The sequence below is a fragment of the Ornithorhynchus anatinus genome, chromosome 16 (assembly GCF_004115215.2).
Source record: "Ornithorhynchus anatinus isolate Pmale09 chromosome 16, mOrnAna1.pri.v4, whole genome shotgun sequence".
Classification (NCBI taxonomy): Eukaryota; Metazoa; Chordata; class Mammalia; order Monotremata; family Ornithorhynchidae; genus Ornithorhynchus; species Ornithorhynchus anatinus.
Window position 1 is genome coordinate 28,731,904 of NC_041743.1, and position 25,219 is coordinate 28,757,122.

The 25,219-nt window shown below is 40.9% G+C and overlaps 2 protein-coding genes across 5 annotated transcripts in view; one reads left to right on the forward strand and one right to left on the reverse strand.

Moving 5' to 3' along the window:
* The window catches only part of CASP7 (caspase 7), a 30,076-nt gene extending 24,557 nt beyond the window's left edge, over positions 1–5,519 (reverse strand). Inside the window, exon 1 of one of the 2 annotated variants that reach the window (XM_029081510.2) lies at positions 5,416–5,519. The gene's annotated coding sequence lies outside the window, so the exon portion shown is untranslated. Of the gene's footprint in view, positions 1–5,373 lie in introns of both variants that reach the window. The other variant, XM_029081509.2, reaches the window with a different exon arrangement.
* A 7,555-nt stretch (positions 5,520–13,074) lies between these two features.
* LOC100082714 (nebulin related anchoring protein) overlaps positions 13,075–25,219 on the forward strand; it is a 68,684-nt gene continuing 56,539 nt past the window's right edge. For all 3 annotated transcript variants that reach the window (XM_001513313.4, XM_007667685.3, XM_029081289.2), the window contains exons 1-10: positions 13,075–13,321; positions 13,589–13,683; positions 14,220–14,307; positions 17,040–17,144; positions 18,378–18,482; positions 19,367–19,474; positions 19,805–19,909; positions 21,351–21,458; positions 21,801–21,890; positions 23,469–23,573. In XM_001513313.4, the coding sequence (XP_001513363.2) occupies positions 13,250–13,321; positions 13,589–13,683; positions 14,220–14,307; positions 17,040–17,144; positions 18,378–18,482; positions 19,367–19,474; positions 19,805–19,909; positions 21,351–21,458; positions 21,801–21,890; positions 23,469–23,573 (981 nt within the window). In that variant the 5' untranslated portion in view covers positions 13,075–13,249. The remainder of the gene's footprint in view (positions 13,322–13,588; positions 13,684–14,219; positions 14,308–17,039; positions 17,145–18,377; positions 18,483–19,366; positions 19,475–19,804; positions 19,910–21,350; positions 21,459–21,800; positions 21,891–23,468; positions 23,574–25,219) is intronic.

Here is a 25,219-nt window from a genome sequence, read left to right on the forward strand (position 1 = left end):
TATATTTCACTGAATTTTAAAGAAAAATTTGCAAGGACACATGCTTGTTTTGGTTAGGAGTAGATATTCAGGATCTAGCTTTGCTGTTATTAAAGGCAGGTCACCAGACAGACCTAAGCACAACAGTCTCAAAAAGAAAAATATCCAGGTCAGCAATCTGAAACAACTTTGATCTCTTTGCTCTCCAGTACTGCCTTTGCATTTTCCCACCCCTTCTTCATAAGCCCAGGTCAACTGCCCCTCTACCTCCCGCTCACCTGAGAAGCCATGTGGCCTAGTGAAAAGACCATGTGCCTGGAAGTTGGAGAACCTAGGTTCTAATCCTGGTTCTAATGCTTGCCTGCTGTGTGACCTTGGGAAAGTGGCTTAACTTCTCTAGGTCCCAGTTTTCTAAACTGCAAAATGGATGTTTAATTCCTGTTCTCCTTCCTACGTAGACTGCGAGTCCTGTTTTGGACAAGGACTGTGCCCAAACTAGTTACCTTATACCTATCCCAGCATTTATTTCTGTGTTTGGCAAATAGTAAAGCCTTAACAAATGCCACTATTTCCACCCCAGTTTTGCTTTTCTGTGCAACTTTGACCCATTTCTTTCCTTCCTTCTCTCATTCTCCACACAGATTTCAGTGTTTCCATGGGTTCAACTCCCGGCTCTGCCACTTGTCAGCTGTGTGACTGTGGGCAAGTCACTTAACTTCTCTGTGCCTCAGTTACCTCATCTGTAAAATAGGGATTAACTGTGAGCCTCATGTGGGACAAGCTGATTACCCTGTATCTACCCCAGTGCGTAGAACAGTGCTCTGCACATAGTAAGCACATAACAAATACCAACATTATTATTATTACCTATCGCTTGCCTTTTTTCTCTGCTCAACTCTGCAGCTCTCCCACTCCACTCCTCCTATCCCTTCTTATCAATGCAACGGACTGTGTCACTTCTACCCTCAACAACTCCAGAATGCTGCTTCAGTCACAACCTCCTAATTTGCCCCATTCACATTACCCTCTCCCCATAAAACTGCTTTCGCTCTTTAGAAGGGCGACCCTTCTTCAGACACCACCTTCAACTTATTCCACACAGTTCCCCAGTAAGACTTCCTACTTAACATCCCTTCATTAATGCAAAAAATCCACACTCACACCACTCTCTTCGCCAAATTCAACTTCCTATACCTTTGATGATCTCAAACCAGACACACCATCACCTTCCTTTGCTTTCTTTCTACCAGCCACAGAATGCTGTTTGGTGGAAATCCATGCACCAGACCAACTTCTACCCCTTTAAATTCATCTTGTCTTACTATAACTGTCTTTTATTCATTTAAATCCTTCCCTCTCATGTCCACCACCAGTCATTTCAGACCTTTTTTATGGTATCAGTTAAGTGCTTACATGTGCCAGGCACTGTACTAAGCCTTGGAATAAATACAAACTAATCAGGTTGGACATAATCCATGTCCCACATGGAACTTACAGACTAAATCCCCATTTTACCGATGAAGTATCTGAGGCACAGAGAAGTTAAGTAACTTACCCAAAGTCACACTGCAGACAAGTGGAGGAGCTGGGATTTGAACCCAGGCCCAGGCTCTATCTATCCACTAGGCCATGCTCCTTCCCAGGAGTGAGCCCCTAAGAAATTGTAGCAGATCAATGTCTCTTCCACAGTTGAGTGCTGTATGGGTGGTTATGAAGCCTTAAGACAGGATATTTCATAGCAAAGGGAGAGAGCTGTAAATAATGAAATTCTTGGCTTCCTCTCACCAGGACCAGCAAACTGGGAAGCATTATAAATAATGCTTTTTAAAGTCTCTACCCCTCTCCCCACTCAATGCTATTCTACTGAATGCTAACCAGAATGGGCCCAAAATTCAATGGGTCAGAGAGACTACTTTAGTGGTATACGAAGGCAGTTGATGGACTTGGGCGGATAGAATCCTGGACTAGAACTTGTTTTCTGATCTTATTTCTGCAGCTAACTTGCTGGGAAACTTTGGGATCTTTCAATGATTTAGGTCAATGCCTTAATCCTCCCCTACCACCCCTGCCCTTTTTTTTAAATGGCATTTTTTTAAGTGCCTCCTACAATGTGTCAAACCCTCTTCTAAGTGCTTGGGTAGGTACAATTTAATTAGCTTGGACAAAGCCCCTGTCCCTCATAAGGCTCAGATTCTAAATAGGAAGGAGAACAAATGGCTGTAAAATGGTTGAACAACACTTTTCCCCTGGCTTAATTTATGATGATATTGAGTAGATTTGATCAGAAAAAATAATACTGAAAAGAACTGAGTTCTCTAGACGGAAGTTTTAGATAAGTAGAGCTTCTCTAAAAATTCAAAGGTATCATTTCATAATATTGCCAGGAAATGATGAAACATATATGAGTGCTTTGTGGTACTGTTTTATCATCCCAAGATTGAGTGGTTTCATGAAAAGGAAACATATTTGCGTTCTAGAATTCCTTATGTATTGGCCTTTCAGAACAAGGAAGATTTTTTTCTAATGCCTTTCTTCCAACTGATCACTGCACTCTAAGGATGAGAAATCATTGCTCAAATACTGCATTAAATCTTGCCTATATTACACATGTTCCAGTACTTAGTAGTACAGCCCTCTACTCAAAGCTGTAAACTAAATCAACCCCAGGTTTCCCTGAAAACTGAATTGAGTCTAGCATTTACTTTGCCCTTCCAAAAGTCCTTTTTTTTTTTCCAGAGGAATCAATTCTTGGAAGTTGATAAACAAGAAATGGAAGCTCTTCCTGGTTCAAGTAAAAATAGGGTCAATGTGACTCCAACTCAGGCTTCCCAAACCTCCCATAATTATGATATTTTTTAAGTGCTTACTATGTGCCAGGCACTGTACTAAGTCTGGGAACAAGCAAATCTGGTTGGCCACAGTCCCTGTCCCCCAAGAGCTGACACTATCAATATCTATTTTACAGAAGAGGTAACTGAGGCCCAGAAAAGTGAAGTGACTTGCAAAAGATCACACAGCTGACACGTGGCTAAGCTGGGACCAGAACCCAGGTCTTTTGGACTCCCAGGCCCAGGGTCTACCCATTAAGCCCCACTGCTTCTCCTCTACTTCTCCTCTATTCCTTTCCTCTGGCTGCTGCCAGGGCAATTTTTAAATTTAATTGGGTTTTGCACATGTGTAACTGTCTCACATCTTCAGTATTTATTAAGCACTTGCCATACGCAGAACACTGTACTAACCACTGAGAAAGAGAATACAGGTAGAAGTCCTCACCTCTGGAAGGACTAAAACAAAACAATGTCTTTACTTCATTTGCACTGTAAGTGCAAGGTTTTGGACCCTCATTTATAAAATAAGCTATGTTGCATATCTTTTTGGATGACACTACAACCTACGTCAGATCTGGGATAGATCTTAAGGGAACTTACCTAGAGGCCAGTATAACATTAAACACAGCCTTCGAATACCACCAAACATATTCAGAAAATCTGATTTTTAAAACAAAAACTTTTAAAAGGCGTGCACATAGTATGTTAGAAAAAGGTTAATGATTTCCTTGAAAGACTGCTTGGCCAAGTTCCTGCTCAAGTCATTACCTTTGAACAGGTTCATATCACCACTACCACCCACAAAAAAAAAGTGTTTGGTGAGATAATACATCACTCCCAGGGTCCATTTTCCAACAAAGCAGAGAAGAAGCCATATGGCACGTGACCCAAGTGGCCATAATGCCATATTCTTTTTTTAAAGGGTATTTAAGTGTTTACTAGGTACCAACCACTGTACTGAGCACTGGGGTACATACAAGATAATCAGCTTGGATACAGTTCCTGTCCCACATGGGGCTCACAGTCTTCCTATCCACTTTATTTTCAAGGTAGCTGGGGCACAAAGTAGTTAAGGTCACCCAGTAGACAAGAGGTGGTGTCAGAATTGGAATGAAAGTCTTTCTGACTTCCAGGCCGGTGTGCTATCCAGTAGGCCATGTTGCTTCTAATTTGCCGATAAATGATCGAAAGCAAGGTGAAAAAGCATAGTGACACTGTTGCTAGGTAGTAATAAATTAGTCCAAGCTTCCTTCCTTTACAGTGTATCCCTAAAGCATATATTATACTGTGGGCCAGGAATGCGTCTACCACCTCTGTTACCCTGTACTCTCCCAAGTGCTTAGTACAGCGCTTTGCACACAGTAAGCACTCAATAAGTACAACGGATTGACTGATATTCAAGTGTGGGGTGAAATCCCTCGGCTCTCAAGTTAAGTTTTTCAACTCTCTAGCCTATTGATCTCCAGATGATTCATTAGGTGGAGACTAAGATTCTCTCTCAGTGGCAATCAGATCTGCCCGCCTTTCTTAAAAACGGCGGCGGGGGCCCTGGGGAGGTAGAAAATCTAGTGCCAAAACATCAACGTATCTAATGGTATTTACTGAGCGCTCAATGTGCACAGAGAACTGTACAGAGGACTACACAGAGAAGCAGCTTGGCTTAGTGGAAAGAGCACGGACTTGGGAGTCAGAGGACGTGGGTGCTACTACCGGCTCCTCCACTTGTCCGCTGTGTGTCCCTGGGCAATGCATTTCACTTCTCTGGGCCTCAGTTCCCTCATCTGCAAAATGGGGATTAAGACTGCGAGCCCCACGTGGGGCGACCTCCTTACCTTGTATCTACCCCAGCCCCTAGAACAGTGCTCGGCACAGGGTAAGCGCTTAACAGCTGCCATCACTGATTAATAAATTCACTACTAAGCGCTTGGAAGAGTACGATATAACAGTCCGGCAGACGCATCCCCTATCTTTAAGTCCGAAAGGCAAGGCCCGCCAAGAGAGCCGGTGAGAAGGGGTCATTTTCGTGCAATCCTCTTTCGATCGGATGTATTGAGCGCTTCCTGTGTGCGGAGCACTGTACTAAGAGCTCGGTAGTGTAAGAGACGCATTCCCAGCCCACGACGAGCTCGCATTATCACCGCCGGTACCTAACGGCAGCAGTAGCACAGCCCGAGCAGGGCCAGCAATCTCTCCGGGCCCACATTCTTTCGGAAAAAAGCAGACACAATTTTTCCTGGAGGAAGGGAGAGGGCTGGGGCCTGATCTGAACCGTAACCGGGAAGGGCAGCGGGGCGGGGGAGACCGGGAGGGTAGAAGGGGGTGTCACTCATTCATTCAATAGTATTTATTGAGCGCTTACTATGTGCAGAGCACTGTGCTAAGCGCTTGGAATGGACAAATCGGTAACAGATAGACAGTCCCTGCCCTTTGACGGGCTTACAGTCTAATCGGGGGAGACGGACAGACAGTGGCAATAAATAGAATCGAAGGGAAGAACATCTCATCAGATGAGTGCCCTCGCCCCAGCGTTCCGCCCAGGGCTCTGCACGCTGGAGGCGCTCGGTACCTGCAAGGAGAGGGGGGAGGGCGGCCAGGAGGCAGAAGTTACCGTCCGCAGAGGGGGAGGTCGGAGGCTGCTGCCGAGCCGGTCCGGGCTGCAGGAGTGGTGGGAGGACGTTTTGCTAGGAACCGAAAGCGGACAGGCTTCCCGGGGGGGCGTGGCCTAGAGGGGGCGTGGAAAAGGGGGCGTGGGAAAGGGGGGCGTGGGAAAGGGGGCGTGGCCAGAAGCGCCCTCCCCCCAAGCCCCGCCTCCGCCCCGGGGTCAGTGGGGCCTCATTCATTCATTCATTCAATAGTATTTATTCATTCAATAGTATTTATTGAGCGCTTACTATGTGCAGAGCACTGTACTAAGCGCTTGGAATGTCCAAATCGGCAACAGAGAGAGACAGTCCCTGCCCTTTGACGGGCTGACGGTCTAATCGGGGGAGACAGACAAGAACAATGGCAATAAATAGAGTCAAGGGGAAGAACAGCTCACGAAAACAATGGCAAATAAATAGAATCAGGGTGACGTACATCTCATTAAACAAAATAAATAGGGTGATGAAGATATACACAGTTGAGCGGACGAGTACAGTGCTGAGGGGTGGGGAAGGGAGAGGGGGAGGAGGAGAGGGAAAGGGGGGAGAAGAGGGTTTAGCTGCGGAGAGGTGGGGGGGGGGTAGAGGGAGCAGAGGGAAAAGGGGGGAGCTCAGTCTGGGAAGGCCTCTTGGAGGAGGTGAGCTTTAAGTAGGGATTTGAAGAGGGGAAGAGAATGAGTTTGGCGGAGGCGAGGAGGGAAGGCATTCCAGGACCGTGGGAGGACGTGGCCCAGGGGTCGACGGCGCGATAGGCGAGACCGAGGGACGGTGAGGAGGTGGGCGGCAGAGGAGCAGAAAGAGAGAAGGGAGGAGAGGAGGAAGGGGCAAGCCGGCCTCGCCCACCTGCAACCTGGAAAGCCGAAGTAGTCAATGCACCCTATCGATCGCATTAAGTCATTAATTTCATTATCATCATCACCAGCAACAATAATAGCTGACATTTTATCACCATTTTACAGTTGAGTAAACTGCGTGAGAAGCAGCGTGGCCAAGTAGTTACAAAATGGGCCTGGGAGTTAAAAGGACCTGGGTTCTAATTCCGACTCTGCCACTTGTCTGCTGTGTGACCTTGGGCAAATCACTTAACTTCTCTGGGCCTCTGTTACCTCATCACTTAAGTACGGTGCCTGGAACATACTAAGAGCTTAACAAATATCATGAAAAGGTGATTTTTTTTTTCCATGGTCACACAGCAGGTAAATGGCAGGCTGGGACCAGAACCTAGTTCTCCTGACTCATGGCCCTGTACTCTTTCCACTGGGCTATCATAGTGGCCAAGACGATGGCAGTTTGGATGAAGGGAAAGTGATGGATCCCAGAGATGTTGTGAAGGAAGAACCAGCAGGATTTGGAGACAGACTCAATATGGGGATTGAAAGAGAGAGAATTCAAGAATAAAGTGAAGACTGTGGGGCTTTAGAAGCAGGGTGGATGGTGGCGTCGTCTCTGACGTTGGGTTAATCACGTAACCTATCTGCTTCACTTTCCTCATCTGTAAAATGGGGATTCAATACCTGGTCTCCCTCACTCCCTCTTAAACTGTGAGCCCATGTGGGACAGGGACTGAATCCAATTTAATTACCTTGTATCTACCCCCAGTGTTTATCACATAATAAGCACCATATTATTACATACTCCATATTATTATTATTACTATTATGTGAGTGGAAGTTTAGGTTGAGGAGAGGATTTGGTTGGGAAGGTGAGTTCAGCTTTGGACATACTGAGTTCGAAGTCCTGCAGGAATAGCCTGGAGAGATCTCTTGAAAATGGAGAAAATGAGAGATTACAGAGAAGAGGAGAGATGCAGTGTGGCCTAGTGGAAAGATCACGGGCTTGGAAGTCAGAGAACCTAGGTTCTAATCCCAGCTCTGCCACATGCCTGATCTTGGGCAAGTCATTTAACTTCTCTGTACCTCAGTTTCCTCATCTGCAAAATGGGATTCAATACCTGTTCTCCTTCCTTGTGGGGTATGATTATGTTATATCTACCCCAGCACTTAGTACAATGCTTGACCCATAGTAAGCTCTTAACAAAAACTATTATCATTAGTATAATAATAATATTATATCATGGCTAGTGATTTGGGAATCATCCATACAGAGGTGGTATTTGAAGTCATGAGAGCAAATGAGTGAATGTAAAGTGAGAAGAGAAGGGGATTCAGAACAGAGCCTTGAGCAACAACCCATAGTTAGGAAGCATGAGGCAGAAGAAGGGAAGCTGAAAGAGAAAGGAGAGAACTACCTTAATAAAACCACTCGTGAGTGTTTCTCAGAAAAGGGTGTGGCCTTCAGTGTCAAAGGCAGTTGAGAAATTCAGGAGGATTAGGACAGAGTAGAGTCTGTTAGATTTGGAAAGAAGGACATTAGATGTCTTTGGAAAGAGCAGAATGAGTTTAATCATAATCATCACTGAACTAAGACTTGGGAGAATATAAATGAAGCAAATAGTTCCTCCCCACCCCCCACCCCCTCATCTCCCCAGACTGTGAGCTCAATGTGGGCAGGGATTGTCACTCTTTATAGCTACAATGTAGTTTCCCAAGTGTTTAGTATAGTGCTCTGCACACAGTAAGCGCTCAATAAACATGAATGAATGAATGAATGAATATAGAGCTGTAGTAAAGAGTTGGAGGAAAGGATGTGGAAGCAGTCAGTGACTACAACCAGGCTAAAGAGTTTGGAGGAAAGTGGGAGGAGTGAGATGGAGTATAGCTGGATGGTGCAGTAATAATAATAGTAATTGTGGTATTTTTTTAATGATACTTGTTAAGGGCTTACTATATACCAGGCACTATAGAGAAGCAACGTGGCTCAGTGGAAAGAGCACGGGCTTTGGAGTCAGAGGTCATGGGTTCAAATCCCGCTAGGCCACTGGTCAGCTGTGTGACTTTGGGCAAGTCACTTAACTTCTCGGTGCCTCAGTTACCTCATCTGTAAAATGGGGATTAAGACTGTGAGCCCCACTGGGACAACCTGATTCCCCTGTGTCTACCCCAGCGCTTAGAACAGTGCTCGGCACAGAGTAAGCGCTTAACAAATACCAACATTATTATTATTATTAACATTATTATTACTATACTTAGCGCTGGGGCAGATACAAGATAATCAGGTTGGGCACAGTCCCTGCACCATGGAGAGCTCACAGTTTTATACCCCTTTTTCAGATGAAATAACTGAGGCACATAGAAGTGAAATGGCTTGCCCAAGATCACATGGCAGACAAGTGGTGGAGCCAGAATTAGAACCCAGATCCTTTGACTCCCAGTCCTGGGCTCTTCCCATTAGGCCAGGCTGTTTTGTTAAGGGCTTTCTATGTGCCAAGCACTGTACTAAGTCCTGGAGTAGATAGGAGATAAACAGGTCCCACATGGGGCTCCTTGTCCAAGTAAAAGGGAGAACTTCTCTGTGGAGATGAGGGAACCGAGGCACAGAGAAGTTAAGTGACGACCAAGGTCATACATCAGGTACATGCAGAGTTAAGATTTAAACCCAGTTCCTCTGATTCCCCGGGCTATGCTCTCCATCACCTCCACAAATAATCCCTCTATTTTAGACACATCTGGGGAAATTCCCCAACATTTACACATTACATCAAGAGGTGAAGGATTTTAAGTTCATTTCTTCACTTTTGTCCATAATGTGACTGACAAGAAAATGGGCAGGGGCAGGGAGAGTGAATCTGGTTGCGGGAATCTAGCTTAAACCCCAAGCAAGCAGTTTTACTTATAGTTCAGGGTTTCTGCCATGGCACTCTTGATCAGATTCAGATCAGATTCAGGAAGTCGTTCCTTAATTATGCTGTTGTATTTTAGCCATAATGCTTATGCACTCTGACAGACAGAATTTCTACTTCATCCCTGTACATTTCTCAGTCAATCAGTAGCAATGATCGTGCACAGTGGGCAAAGTGATGGACTAAGTACCCGGGAGAGTATAATAGGAGTTAGTTTAAATGATCCCTCAGGGATTTTTACAATCTAGTGTGGGAGACAGAGACCTAAGCAAAAGATAGAAATACCAGAGAATAAAAAATATACTCATGAGTACTAGGGAAGTTGTGAGTACCTATTTGCTTATCAGATGCAGAAAGACTGTAGTAATTCTTGTTACTGATTTTATCCTCCTTCTACCTACTCTCATTATTTGTAAATATCTGTTAGTGTGATTTCACTATTAGATTTTCAGCTCTAGGGGCAGGGATATACCCTCCCATGTGCTTGTACAGTGCTCTAAACCAAGTGAGGGATTCAATAATGGTATTTATTAAGTGTTTCCAATGTGCCAAGTGCAATACTAATGGTGATGTTAATGATGATGGTATTGTTAAGCACTTACTAAGAGCCAAACACTGTTCTAAGCCCTCGGGTAGATACAAGGTAATCAGTTTGTCCCATGTGGGGCTCACAGTCTTAATCCCCATTTTACAGAAGAGGTAACTGAGGCACAGAGAAGTTAAGCGACTTGCCCAAAGTCACACAGTGACAAGGGGCAGAACTGGGGTTAGAACCCATGACCTCTGACTCCCAAGCCCAGGCTCTTTCTGTTAATCCAGGGTGCTTCTGTATCTACCCCTGTGCTACTAAGTACAGGGGTAGATACAAGATAATCAGGTTGGACACAGTCTCGGCCCCCATGTGGAGCCAATAGTCTAAGTAGGAGGGAATAGGATTTAATCCCCATTTTACAGATGAGGAAACTGCAGCACAGAGATATTAAGTGTTCTGCCCAAGGCCACATAGCAGGGAAGCAGCATGGTTTAGTGGATAGACCATAGGCCTTGGAGTCAGAAGGTCATGAGTTCTAATCCTAGCTCCGCCATTTGTCTGCTGTGTGACCTAGAGCAAGTCACTTCACTTCTCTGGGCCTCAGTTCCCTCATCAGTAAAATGGGGATTGAGACTTCGAGCACCATGTGGCACAGAGACTGTGTCCTACTCGATTTGCTTGTATCCACCTCTGGGCTTAGTACAGTGCCTGACACGTAGTGAGCGCTTAATAAATGCCATAATTATATAGTTATTAAGTGGCAGAGCCCAAGCTCGTTCCACTAGGCCATGGCCTTTCCCAAAATCTGTTTTGCCTGAGAAATTTTATTATTACTACTGTTGCTATAAAGCATACAGTTGTGATATACTTTTTGCCAGTCACTGTACTAAACATTAGGGAAAGTTTTGGGGATCTCACATTCTAACAAGGGGAGAGAGTAATTTAAAATCTGCACGAGAGACTTCATTTTGAATATTTAATAGAGTCTACGTTTAAGATTGAGATAAACTCATTATCTTAGTTGAAGATCCAGTCTTTCAGGTTTTGGACATTAATTTCCAGCCTCCTAATCATCAGAGGGCCAAACAGAACTCCTCTGGGAGCCATGAATAATGTATTCTAGGTGCATGAAGAATGATTCAGATGATGACATGATCAGATGATCTGAATTTGATCCTGACGCCCATCTCCCACTGGAGTGTCATAAGAAACTCACAAAGGCCTTTCATTACCAAATGACTCTTCTCCAGTGGATGGTGACAGAACTGAAGAGAATGTTTGTACACCACTTCAACAAATAGTGGTCTTGAAAAACTGATCACCCGATCAGTATTCAGTGCCTGCGTCAATGAGTTTTTAATTATTATTCTTAATGAGTTGGCTTCTCTCAAAAACAAGGTAGTGTTTTTTTATGACATTTCTTAAGTGCTTACTATGTGCCAGGCACTGTACTAAGTGCTGGGGTAGCTACAAGCTAAGCAGGTTGGAAACAGTCCATGTCCCACAGGGGGCTCACAGTCTTAATCCCTGTATTACAGATGAGGTAATTGAGGCCCAGAGAAGTGAAATGATTTGCCCAAGGTCACATAGCAGACAAGTGGCAGAGCCAGAATTAGAACCCAGGTCCTTCTGATTCCCAGGCCTGTGCTCTTTTCATTAGCCCATACTGTTGGATTCTATTTTAATCTTCTCAGGTCATAACCCTGCCTCACTTTTTTTTTTCAAAAATTGGGGGGTTTTATATATGCAAACCTGGAATAAAAAAAGAGGAGAGGGAGAGTAGAAAGAAGGGAAGAAAAGGGAGATAAATAACAAGGGAAAGAGAAAGCTGCTTCTTTTAACAGATAACATTAAAAAGCAAATGCAAGAGAAGCCCACTATAATAAAACTACTCTATGTTTTCCTCAAGAACAAAAGTCAAGAATGTGTGTTGTAATTCCAAGACACAAAACCTGCCATGTATGCATGTACATAAGAGTATGTGTATACAAAAAAGTTTTACTTAATGCCAATCTCTGTGAGAATCACTTGATCACTGGTATCGAGAAGCAGCGTGGCTCAGTGGAAAGAACACGGGCTTGGGAGTTAGAGGACGAGGGTTATAATCCACCTCTGCCCCTTGTCAGCTGTGTGACCTTAGGCAAGCCACTTAACTTCTCTGTGCCTCAGTTCCCTCATCTGTAAAATGGGGTGAAGCCTGTGAGCCCCACGTGGCACAACCTGATTACCTTGTATCTACCCTAGTGCTTAGAACAGTGGTTGGCACACCCTAAGTGCTTAACAAATACCGTCATTATTATTATTATTTATTGAGCACTTACTATGTGCAGATCACTATATGAAGTACATGGAAGGGTACAACAGAATTAGCAGACATGATTCCTGCCCACAGTGAACTGACAGTCTATGCTGTATCCTAGATATAGAAGATGGTGCTTTATATAATAGGTGAGAATGGATATAAGTGGTATGGGTGGCGTTTGGGTTGATAATAATAATAATAATAATAATGTTGGTATTTATTAAGCGCTTACTATGTGCAGAGCACTGTTCTAAGCGCTGGGATAGATACAGGGTAATCAGGTTGTCCCACGTGATGCTCACAGTTAATCCCCATTTTACAGATGAGGTAACTGAGGCACAGAGAAGTGAAGTGACTTGCCCACAGTCACACAGCTGACAAGTGGCAGAGCCGGGAGTCAAACCCATGACCTCTGATTCCGAAGTCCAGGCTCTTTGCACTGAGCCATGCTGCTTCCCATGCTGATGTGGTTTGGGGAGTTGGGAATTAATTGGGGAAGGCTTCCTGGTTGAGGCAGGAGTTTTAGAAGAGTTTTGAAGATGGCAGGCTGAAGAACTGTGGGCTGGAAAGCAATAGTAATAATACACATTTCAAATATAATGAAACTGAAAGTGAATCAAGTGTAAAAAAAAAATTGAAAACTTACACATGAAGAAATAAGTAAACACCAACTTAGAATTTGATTTTTTTCTTAGCTTGTATTTTTATCAATTGTCTATTTGTACATATTGGGAGTGTCCATTTGTAAACAGATTTTGGATTTATTCATAAGAATCATGAAGTCATTGCTTCTCTTTTAGCCTTCTTTTGGATTATGATCACACCTAGAATTAAGCAACTAAGTTTAAATATTGGATGATTATGCCCAACGATATTATCATCCACTTGAAAATGATGCCTCTCTATGAACTCATTCGTCTATTTAGAGAAATAAGTCAGCTCAAAATGCTCTTAGCTACCCTTCTCCTGCATGCGTACAAATGATGGTGCCAAAATAGCTCCTCTTAGTAAGTGGAAGCTTTAAAACAACTCTATCAGAGGTCTTTGAACCAGAAGGTCAGTAGAGGGAGTTGGATTCAGAAAGTTGATGTAATCTGGAAGCCCCAGAAAAGTTCTGAGTTTGTTAGTTGTGTGGATTCTGAGGTGTTTGATAAACAGGCTGAAGGGTTATCCTTAGATTCTTTGCCTTTTCTGCTTATATTTTTTATTGTTCTGCCTGATTCCAACATGAATATACAGTCCTGCTCCAGGTGTGGATATGGGGTATATCCAGCTGAGAAGATCAACTGCATAGATCAGGTCAGTGGAGATTTTCTTACAGTCTTTGTCAAGATACTAGAAATGGGAAGAAACTGGCTCTCATTTATATGGAGCAATTGAGGTCTTCAGTTTCTAGCCATTCTATGGCAGAGATTTTAATTCAAAAGAAAAGATACCAGTAAAAAGTTGGGCATTTTGAATATCTTGGAAAATAGTTCAGGATCATCTGAAAGTTTCTATCTCTAAAGTTCAGCTCTGAAATATGAGGCACATCATTTAATTCTATATTTTCTGTATGTTTTTTAGACATGGCATAAAACTTGTTTTCACTGTGAGGTCTGCAAGATGATACTCACTGTCAATAACTTTGTCAGTCACCAGAAAAAGCCTTATTGTCATGTGTAAGTATTTGTTGTTTCTTTCCTTCCTCTTTGAGGTTTTCTTGCTTTTCTATTCTGCTATAACAGCAATAGGCAACATTTATACTTATGCAATTTTAAAGATAAGCAATCTTCTTTCTCAAATACTTATCTAAATAAAATACTTAAAACATCCCAGAGTATTCCATTTTCTACAGAAATAAAATAAACATTTTTAAAAAATCCATAATAGCTCAGGAAACCAGGTGTAAAATAATTTAGTAGCCAGAAAACATATTTAATAGTTTTCTGCATTTTTAGGGACATCTTATTTTGGAATAATTTCCTGTTGAATTTGATCTTTACTAGAACAGAGAAGAGTGGTTTTGTTTTTTATTTACTTTTGTTTGCTAACAAAAGGCACATGATTATTTATTTACTTTGAGGCAATTAGAGCACCAAACAATAACTGTGTTGGAGATTACATTCAGGGAACTTGAACTAAGAAAAAATAAGGTTAAAAATAAGCGTATAGAGATAACACAGTGCATCTGTAATGTCATGTCTTTTTTTTGTAGGCATAACCCTAAGAACAACAACTTCACTAGTGTGTATGAGACCCCGTTAAATATAAAACTTAAAAAACAGTCAGATGCAGTCAGTGAGGTAAGTCATTTTTAATTCTGCATTTCAAAACCTAAAATAAAAATTTGACTTGAAATTCACATGTTTTCTTCTAACATTTTAAACATTTCTTAGCCCAAGCGTCCCTTATCCATTGGTATTTGTTTTAAAAAATGATGACAGAAATTACATCATTTTATAAACTCCTTGTGGGCAGGGAATGTGTCTATCAACTCTGTTGCACTGTACTCTACAAAGTTCTTAGGACAGTTCTCTGCACATAATAAGTGTTCAATAAATACTCCTGATTGATTGATATGTATGGTTATCTACTAAGTAAGACCAGCAGTCTTAAATTCTTCTTAAATTCAGGATATCCTAGAATCCTAGAAAGAGTCAAAATCTTTCACTTTCAAGGAACATCTTTTCCACACCCTTTTAGCCTTCATTTAAAAAAAAATAGAAAAAAAAAAGAAATTATGCATGAAGGCCCAGTTGGTGTTAAATGATCAGCCTTAAGTTTTCATCATTTTTAAATCACAAACTGGATGACTCCTAAATGAAGTTTCCAATAGTGAATGTTATGTCTATGCATACAAACAACCTGATAATTAAAGGCCCCCTAAATAGTTAATTGGTTATGATATTTATCAATGAATCATATTTATTGAGCACTTACTGAGTGCTGAGAACTGCATTAAGTACTTGGGAGAGTACAATATAACAATATTACAGACCCACTTACTAAGCAGTTACTATGAGCCAGACACCATGATAACCACATGAGACAAGATTCAAAAAATACTCAGATCAAACACCTTCCCCCTACCACTTGGGATTTACAATTTACTAATTACCTAATCTGTGTGACCTTGGGCAAGTCACTTAACTTCTTTGAACTTGTTTCCCCAACTAGGCAATGCCCTCTGTATTCAGACTTAAACATGCACACTTCGGTATCAATTATCCTGGTAGATCTAATTGCCCTTTGCATTTAAAGATAAACCTGCTGATAGGGTGGCTTATCTCTGGGTGTTAGTGTGATTGTAAAAGCTAAAGTGGGATTGACAGTCCAAATCATATGACATAGTTACGAGTCTGTCTATCGTTTGTGGTTTCTAGCAACTAGCTTTTTTTTTTGAAATTTAGTTTCACTATTCTCTGGATGAGCTTGTCGAAAAGAACCATTCCTTTCTTGATGATAGAGTCCAGGCTGAGGTTTTGAAATGTTTGAAATATTGTCTCAACATTTAGCTGTTCTTCAGTGCATGAGCCTACACCTTAAGGTATTTCTTTAGCCTCCCTTGATTTCCATCACCCCATTTCAGCTCAAATTTCAGCAGCTGTTTGGGTGTATTTCTGTCATCCATTCTCCTCAAATGTCCCACGTACTATGTTGAGGTGAGCATACTTTCAATGCCATCTACACTGATTTTGTTCCAGGAACTTCATTGTTTGTTGTTGTGTATGCCATGTTACTGATTCTATTGGATCTGCTGAAAGAATGAGATGTGGCATTCGTGGTAGTTTGTCAGAAAAGAGAAGTCTACTCTGTAAACTTTCAGTTTAGATGGAAGCCTGAGTCTACATTGCTATCTTGAGTTCAGCTGCATCTCCCCCACATGTAGCCTGATTTTTTGGTTTTTGCTTTCTATTTCCTTGTCTATCATTGCATTACTGAAGAGTGTGCTGCCTGAAAATATTTATATAATTTAGTCAAATTTTTAAAACTTCAGCTGTCTAGATAATTTGCACATAGGAAAATAAGAGCCTTGCATCTTTTCAAAACACCCTACTTTACAAATACCCAACAGTCATTTTTAAGCTATTGCATATTATTTACTTTCCAGTTGAATTTTTTATTGCTGGAAAAATCAACATATTGTATTAGTGAAGTCAATAAGGCAGAAAAATGCAGTTATGCCAGTATTGTTTATATTTGGTATGTTGATTTTTGAGGGACGCTACCAAAGAGTAAAATGCAGGTGGAATTTACACAATAAGAAAAAGATTTTTCTAAAAATTATGGTACCATTTAGACCTTCTATAATCCCTTAAAGTTGACAAATCCATTTTAAATCCTTACTATGCAAATTGTGCAAATAATGCACCAATTATTAGAGGGAACCAGACATTCTTTCTCATTTCATTTTTATAGCCTGATGACTGAGCTTTCTTTTAACTGTCTATGACAGATATAGTATGGAATGAGTCTGGGATTCCTATAAGTTCTATTTCTGTTCAAAGCCTGTGATGTGAGACCACAAGTCCAGAGAGAGATAGGAGAGAGAGAGATTGAATGTGTGTGTGTGTATATTCTTAAACAAGACAAGTAGCCATGCCTGCCTCATATTAAACATGCACTAAGTACCATTAAAAAAAAACCACTAAACTAAAATAGCATTCCTGGTATTAAATTAAATTTAGTTCTTAGAAATGAAAAGCAAATGAACATGTTTTAAATAGGGCCAAATTCTTATTTCAATTTGGGCAACTTTCATACCCACAGTTCACTTAGCAGTTAGAAATTTTTCTCCTTATGAAGTTTTGAAATTAGTGAGGTATCACACTAAAAACATTTCAACATTTTAAAAAATCATCCTCAATTCCCAGGGGATTTGGCAGAGGGATATTAATAAATAATTCACAGCTTGCTCATAGATGGCATGGCAGATAAGGTGAAGCCACATGCATAGCTTCAGATTGATTAAGGACTCTAAAGCTAAGTTTACTGTGCTTCTTTCTTTAATGTTTGTAATGATTCACTTTTGTAGGTTAATTGTCAAGAAGATGATGAACAATTTAAATCAATTTTTCACTGGGATATGAAATCTAAAGATATGGAAGCTGCACGGACAGTGCAGCAGCTGGCCAGTCAGGTAAAAGTTACAATTTTATGTTGTATAGGCAATTTTGAGGTAGAGGGAAAATTTGCCCATTATCACTATTATAACCATGAACTAACACTTCCTCCTTCCCACATGAGGAAAACTTGATGTCATATTGGAAAAAAAAATTAAAAGACAGTGAATTCCTTTTGCATGTTATTTACTAGATGTAATTTTTTCGACATAACCAAAGGGTGTCATATTTAGGAACTTTAGTTAGGACTGGATCAAGGGAGCTTCCTTGTGTGGTTTTATTGGCTGCACAACCTTTGATTGACAGTTGCTCAGTGGGGATACAACAACATCCTCTTTGCCCCACCTCTCTGTAGCAGTGTAGTGGCCGAACAGAGATAAGGTGATCAGAAAGCCTGAGATGCTTCCTGCAAGTCAGGTAGCAGAGAGTTCACAGGATGACTGTGCTAGTAGGTTTAGTGGTATGTGGTTTGGTCTCCATGTTCAGGTTAATGCTAAGGTAAGTAGCATTAGGCTTTCCCCATAGACATTTTAGAGAGAAACAATATTCATTTTGAAAAATTCTCTTTGCAAACATGGTCTGTCCTGTAGCCATGTTTGTGAAGTAAAATCTGTGAATTATAATAAAAATAGTAGAACTAACATAATATGTTAAGCACTTAATTTGTGCCAAACACTGAACTAAACCCTGGGATAATTACAAGAAAATCATAATAATAATAATAATAATGTTGGTATTTGTTAAGCGCTTACTATATGCCGAGCACTGTTCTAAGTGCTGGGGTAGACATAGTGGAATCAGGTTGTCCCACGTGGGGCTCACAGTCTTAATCTCCATTTTACAGATGAGGGAACTGAGGCACAGAGAAGTTAAGTGACTTGCCCACAGTCACACAGCCAACAAGTGGCAGAGCTGGGATTCGAACTCATGAGCCCTGACTCCAAAGCCCATGCTCTTTCCACTGAGCCACGCTGCTTCTCCATGTCATGTCATGTCAGTCACAGTCCCTGTCCCACATGGGACTCACGGTCTCAATAGGAGGGAAAATAGATTTTGAATCTCCATTTTAACAGAAGAGAAACTGAGACACAGAAAAGTTATCTGACTTGCTCAAGGTCACACAGCAGGCAAATGGCAGATCTAGGATTAGAAGTCAGGTTCTCTGACTCCCAGATCCATGCTCTTTCCATTAGGCCATGCTCCTTCTCTGTAACGCAGGTTATGGAGGCATATTTTCTTTTTACTTTTAGAAAGACTACTGGACGTCATATGGTGAAGGGAATTCCTGGTCTTCAGGAACAGCCTCGGACCCTGAAATGATCAGAATGGCTCAGGCCCAGAAAGCTCTTACTGAAGTAAGTATGTTACCACCTTTTCTGTGTTTGCTATTCTGTTCTGGAAACCAGAAGTTTCAGCATATATCAGCTCCTTCTTCCATTTCAGGGGCCTAACTCTCAAGGTTTTGGGGAAATTCAGGAAGAAAATAGAAGGGGCAAGACCTAGTGGAAAGAGCACGGGCTTAGGAGTCAGAGAACCTGAGTTCGAATCCTGACTCTACTGATTACTTGCTGGGTGACCCTGGGCAGGGCATTTAACTCCTCAGCTTCCTTAATTGTAAAATGGGGATTCAATACTTGTTTTTCCTCCTACTCAGACTGTGAGCCCCATGTGGGACATGAACTGCATTCAACCTGGTTAAGTTGTATCTATCCCAGATCTTAGAATAGTGCCTGACAAATACCATAAAAAAAGAAGCAGATTTGGTCCTGGTAGTAATGACAATAGTACTTATTGAGTTCTCACTGGATGCACTGCCCTGTACTAAGTTTCTGGAAAGTACAAAGCAAAGAATTGATTCATTCCCTGCCTATAAGGAGCGTACACTGTACAAATACATAAAAATGTTCCTAATTAGTTTATGTTAAAAATATTTTTTCTTGCTAACCCACATTAACATTTGGGTTGTGCTAAAGGACAGAATTCAGCTTGCATTGATTTCCATTTAAAAAATGCAATTCTTACCTCCATTTGGAGAAGAATGGAAAGTTTTACTAATAATTTTAATAGTGCTTTTTAAAGTATTTTACAGTGGACTCCTGTTAGTTTTACTCTCCCAAGCATTTAAAGTGCTCAATAAATAACACTGATTGATTGATTACCCCTAGGCTTATTAGTTATTCATCAGTTTTTCAGTGGGATTAGTTCTATTTAACTCTAACAACAAGTCTTTCCTTATCAGTCTGATTATGCAGACGATTTTGAGCACCAGAGGGGGAAAGGAAGCTTTCCTGCTATGATCACTCCAGCTTACCAGAGAGCCAAGAAAGCCAATCAGCTGGCTAGCCAGGTAAGCCCCGGTCCCGACACTTATTCCTGGACACTTTTTCTCCTCTGCAGTGGAGCAATCTGTTCTGAAAGATTCCCATCAAAATAGGGTACTTTAGATTTTCAAATGAATTTATGAACTCAAGAAGAACCTTGTCCATTGGATTTAACCAACCTCACTAAATTCGCTTTTACAGACTACTGACCACCGACAGGCTTGTTAAAAATGTGGATTGTAACTCTGGGGATCATCTAGTTATTTAATTCACCTATTCCAAATCATGTGGAAAGAACTTATCAGGATGCTCTGTTGTGGGTGGAATTGTACTCTGTACCTGTTTCCTCTCACCAGGTGGAGTATAAGCGTGGACACGATGAGCGAGTCTCCAGGTTCACCACGGTGACAGACACTCCTGAACTGCTCCATGCAAGAGCAGGTGGACAGCTCCTGAGTGATGTAAGAAGTGGAGGGAGAGATGCATGTGTTCTCATGTTGGAATTTTAATCAGGTCTGGTTGAGAAGAGAGAGAAATCAAGTGGGACTCTTCAGAGAATCTTTTACTAAAAAGATCATTTGTTCGAACTAAATACAATTTGATCCTGGCACTGTTCTAATCACAAAAGTGTTGCTTTGAAAAGACAATGCTTGTCTCAATGGCAGAAGGAAGCATTTAGTTCTATTACTGAGGTTAAAATAAATATTTTCTTTTAATTTTTTAGGATAGCATAATGTTTTCCACCTAATAGTTTAATGACAAAGCTTCCTCTGGGGGAAAAACATGCAGACTTTTGCATAAAATATTTTCCACTGCTAAATATATCAAATGCTTTAAAAACATTTTATTGGCACAAATTTTAGGGGCAGTGAAGATACAACCTAAGAAGGATGTTCAAAAATTTTGTAAGATTGAACAATTTCACAACAGTGATGTGTATAATCTAAAAAGTCTTTAGTTGGGGAGAAATGGAGAATGCATCAGTTGTAGAAACATTCCCATTTCTTAGATATCTAGAACAGACAAAATTGAATTAGAGTTTATTGGCCTATTTTACAATTTCTCAAAGGGGGCACCTTGTTCTAAGTCCCAAATCTTCTTAGAACCCAGTAACACCATTTCTTTAGAGCCCAATCCAGAAAGCTCAGACTGAATGGAAGAAATTTTAGGGAATTTAAATATTGTAATAGATAATCTTGATATTCAAGAAAAACCAATTCTTCTTCTTTGGGTCCAAATTATCCATAAAGTCTACCTACACCATACAGAGATTATCCTCCTTGTAAAACAAACCAATTAGATATGGATTTATATCCCATCTCACCAATGGGGTTAACAGTACCAATTTTAGGAAAAAATTATCTTCTCAGACAATTTGTTTCCCCTGTACTGACTACTTTATTACCACTGATTTGCACTGGCCATAGTTTGAGAATAATGATGGTATTTAAGTAAGTGCTACTATAAACCAAAGCACTGTGCTTTGGTAACAGGGTAACACAATAATCAGATTGGACACATTCCTTGTTCCAAATGGGACTCTAAGAGGGGAGAACAAGAATTGTATGCACATTTTACAAATGAGGAAATGAGGAACGGAGAAATTAAGTGATTTATCCAAAGTCACATAGCAAACGAGTGGCAGAACTAGGACTATAACTGGGTCTTCTGACTCCCATTCCTGGGCTTTTTCCACTAGTCTGTGGTGCCTCCACAAGTTGGTTGAGGAAGCTTGACAACTGTGATAGAGTTTTCATGGTGTTTCAAAATTAACTTAATGAGTGAACTTCTGAGAGGCAAGAGCTCAGTCCGAGGTCAAATGGCATGATCGAAGGGTTCCCTGTCCAACACAAAGTGAATTTATAGTGCATCAAAATGGCAAAATTGTCTTGTGTTTTTCAGGTGAGATACTCTGAAGAATATGAACAACAAAGAGGAAAAGGCAGCTTTCCTGCTATGATCACACCTGCTTATCAAATAGCCAAGAGGGCCAATGAATTAGCCAGTGATGTAAGTGTCAAGGTCATATTATGATTTGGGCAGTGGAGTCATTGGGGTAGGAAAAAGTCTATAAAAATATAGAATAAAGAGCTTCTGAGTTCATTTTTGCACGGGTTCAAGAGCTGGCTACCCTTCAAAGTTATTGGACAATTTGACTAGGTTGAAACATCTCGTTCTTGCTTATCAAACCTAATATAAGAAATGTGTTCTCAGTAAACCAGTTCCATTTATGGAAACCTCTGAGTGCTAGTCAGTGGACAATTAGCCATTTTTACTTGTAAGCAGCTTCATTTTTATTATGACAGTCTGTTTTAGGTTAAATTCACCGGATTCACTCTTTCTTTCAAATAGGTGAAATATCATCAGCAGTATCATAAAGATATGAAGGGAAAAGGTAGCCATGCAGTTGGAAATGATGCAGCTTCAGATCATTTTGGTCAGGTATGGTTCTGTGATGTAATCAGAGTGGGATCAACTTACTTGTAAAGGCTAATGCAATTCCAGCCTCATTTTTGGTCCAAGTAGTTGGGAAAAAGTAACTGGTATTTTTGTTACGAATCAGCCTAGGGTGCCTTGAGAATGCTAGGGTGTATTTATGGAGAAAAGAGATCACGATCGTGAGCTCATTCACTTATTCATTCAGTAGTGTTGATGAGCACACAGCATATGCAGAGCACTATATTAGTTGCTTGAAAGGCTTAAATAAAAGTAAAACACACAATCCCTGCCTTGAAATTACTTAGACTCTACTGTTGGGAAGGCTCCATTGTGGGCATCTGCCCCTTAGCCTAGGAGACTGCCCAAGTGATAGCCAATATCTAAAAATAATGGCAGCCCTGCCCTATTCCAACACTGACTTGCCTATCCCTGAGGACTCCTCTGAGCCTGCCCAGCATGGAAAGGGATTGGGTTGGAAAGGGAAGATGGGTGGGTAGAAAAGTCTATAATTCTATCCATCAGTTTGATAGTCACAGTGATGACAGTCTTCTTGGGGCAGGCTTGTGGCTGGTACCAGTGATGGAAACCTCCTGAATTCCTTGTCCTATGTTCAACCACTCAAGTAGTGTGAGTGCCAGTGAGGCTTCAGGCTTGTTTTATTGTAATTGTAAAAATGGAATGTTTTAGTGCTGAACTGGTTTAAACTACCATAGTGGAATGGAGAACTGGGACACACGTTGATAATGTTTGTCAAAAAGTTAGGATTTTTAAAACAAAAGGGACAATGGTGTCTCAAATATATGGCTATTTTTCAAGCCATATATTGGTTTGCAAGCCAGTGTTGGTTTACAATACTCTGTGGATAATCATGACTGTCATATGCTGTGAGCCAGCATACTAGGATTCATGCCACCATTTAAAGAGCAATTCTCCCAACAGGAAATAGAAAAAAGAAAATCAAGTGAGGGTGACTATTAAATCTAAGACATACTCACTAAGGTATACATACCATTTCTAGTGGGGCAAACCCCTTGTTACTTCCCATAAGTGAGTCATATGTAGTGAGTACTGTCAATTCAAGTTTACATTAGTGGTGGGATGACAATAATTTTGTAAAAGGAAGAAGAAAAATAATAGGGTATGATCACAGAACTCAACTGAAAATTATAGTACATTTGTAAATGATCACATTATATGGTTACAAAATGAGAACATAAATAATATATCCTTTTCTTTAAAATGACAAAAATTCAGAGTGGGCTAGACATCTATTTGGAGATGAGAACCCAGGATAATTACTGGGCTGTATGAAGAAAGAACAAACATAGAATAATGTAGAACACAAGATAAATAAAAAGAGAGACATTCCTTGTAGTAAGTCATTCTATACTATGGAAGTGTTTTTGGAGACTGTTGAAAGCATTTCTCTAGGTAAGATATTGGATGATAATGACTTACCCAGAATTCATTCGAAGTCATTTTTGAGCAGATTCTGCAATGTGCTGCACTAAGAGAAGTCTTGGATACTGGTGAGTTCCTTAAATATTATAGTAACCATTAAACTTTCCAAATCTCTGGCAGGAATACCTGGAGGAGTTTGAAGAGCACAGGGGAAAGGGTAGCTTTCCTGCTATGATCACCCCAGCTTATCAAAATGCCAAGAAAGCAAATGAACTGGCTAGTGATGTAAGTATGATGCATAACAAACTCTAAAGAAACAGTGGAAAAAAGTAAAATCATCCTCATGGCATATAATGAAAATAAGTAAACTTCATTGGTGCATCCAGCATGGATAGATCACTTGCATTTTGGCCAGGAACTGCTGTTTTTACATGGATACCTCATTTGTTTGCACCAATTTATTATTATTTATATTTATGATACTTGTCAGGCATTTACTCTGTGTTGAACATTCTTCTAAGCATTGATCAAAATGGTCACAGTCCCTGTCCCATCCAGGGCTCACAGTCTGATTAGCAGGAAGAACAGGTATTACATTTTCCTCATTTTACAAATCAGGAAACTGAGGCACAAAGAAGTTAAGTGGCTTGCACAAGTTCACATAGCAGGCAATTGGCAGAACTGGGATTAGAACCCAGATCCTCTGACGCCCAGGCCCATGCTCTTTCCACTAGGCCCTACTGCTTCTCACATTAATCACAACTGTGAGTAATTTTCCTTTAAACCCACTACATCATACAAAATTAGACTGGCGTATGGTAGGTGGCCTCTGCTGACCAGAGATTTCATCGGAAAATTCATCACTTTAGCAGTGAATGCTTATATTCCCTGACTAAATTGACTCTGCTTATGGAAAATTCTAAGAAATAGTCAGTGGACATTCCTCGAGAGAGTGGCTCTAATTAGACTGCTGAGCACCTCACAGCACTCCATTCGAGACCCAACAAAATGTTTTCTGTACATCTATGAACGAATATTAATAGATGGAAAAAATTTAGATAAAATCAGTTTGCGACTATCCAGAACCTTTTCCTCCTCCTTGATGCTACTCAGTTTTGGCCATTTTGCCTTTACTATTTCTTTTGGTGTTAGGTGTTAGGTGGGAAGGGAAATGCAATTTAAATTGCCCCATTCTGCTGCTTGTTAATGATCCTTGTGAAAAAAATAGTATGTTTAGCTGTCCTTCACTTTGAAGATGAAGCTCTGACAATGAGATCCTATCCATACATTAAAGTGTGACTCTGCATTGTGTGTGAGTGAGGCTATTACCTCACTGCACTTAATGGCTTGTCCCACAGAAGGCCTGTCTGTTTTTGAACTGCCTCTTGGTAACCTGTGGTCCACAAAGGCTTTGTTTCAGGATGCAACCTCTCCTCCAGACTCCTGCATGCCAGCCAGTCTGCCCTGCCTGTCTCAGTGATTTTTCACCTCGAAGAGCTACGTATAAAACTTACTGAAACCTGTGGATAAGCTGAAGTTTGGACTAATTCATAATCTTATTTTACTGATTACCATTGTTACAGTCAACCGAGAGCTAACAAATTATTGGTTCCTTTGAGAGAGTATTAAAGAATTTAGAGGAACAGGATAGTAACATTGTCCTTAATATAAAAGAATCATCAGAACTTGCAGTTTTCTTTTAGATCTAGTAAAGCAAGTCCTGAGGCAAATTTGGCTAGGAAAAATTGCTTATCTTTAACGGGTAATAATAATAATTATGGTGCTTGTTAAGCAGTTACTAAGTGTCAAGCTCTGCTCTGGCTCATGGGGCTCACAGTCTTAATCCCCATTTTACAGATGAGTAACTGAGGCACAGAGAAGTTAAGTGACTGCCCAAGGTCACACAGCAGTCAAGGGGTAGAACCAGGATT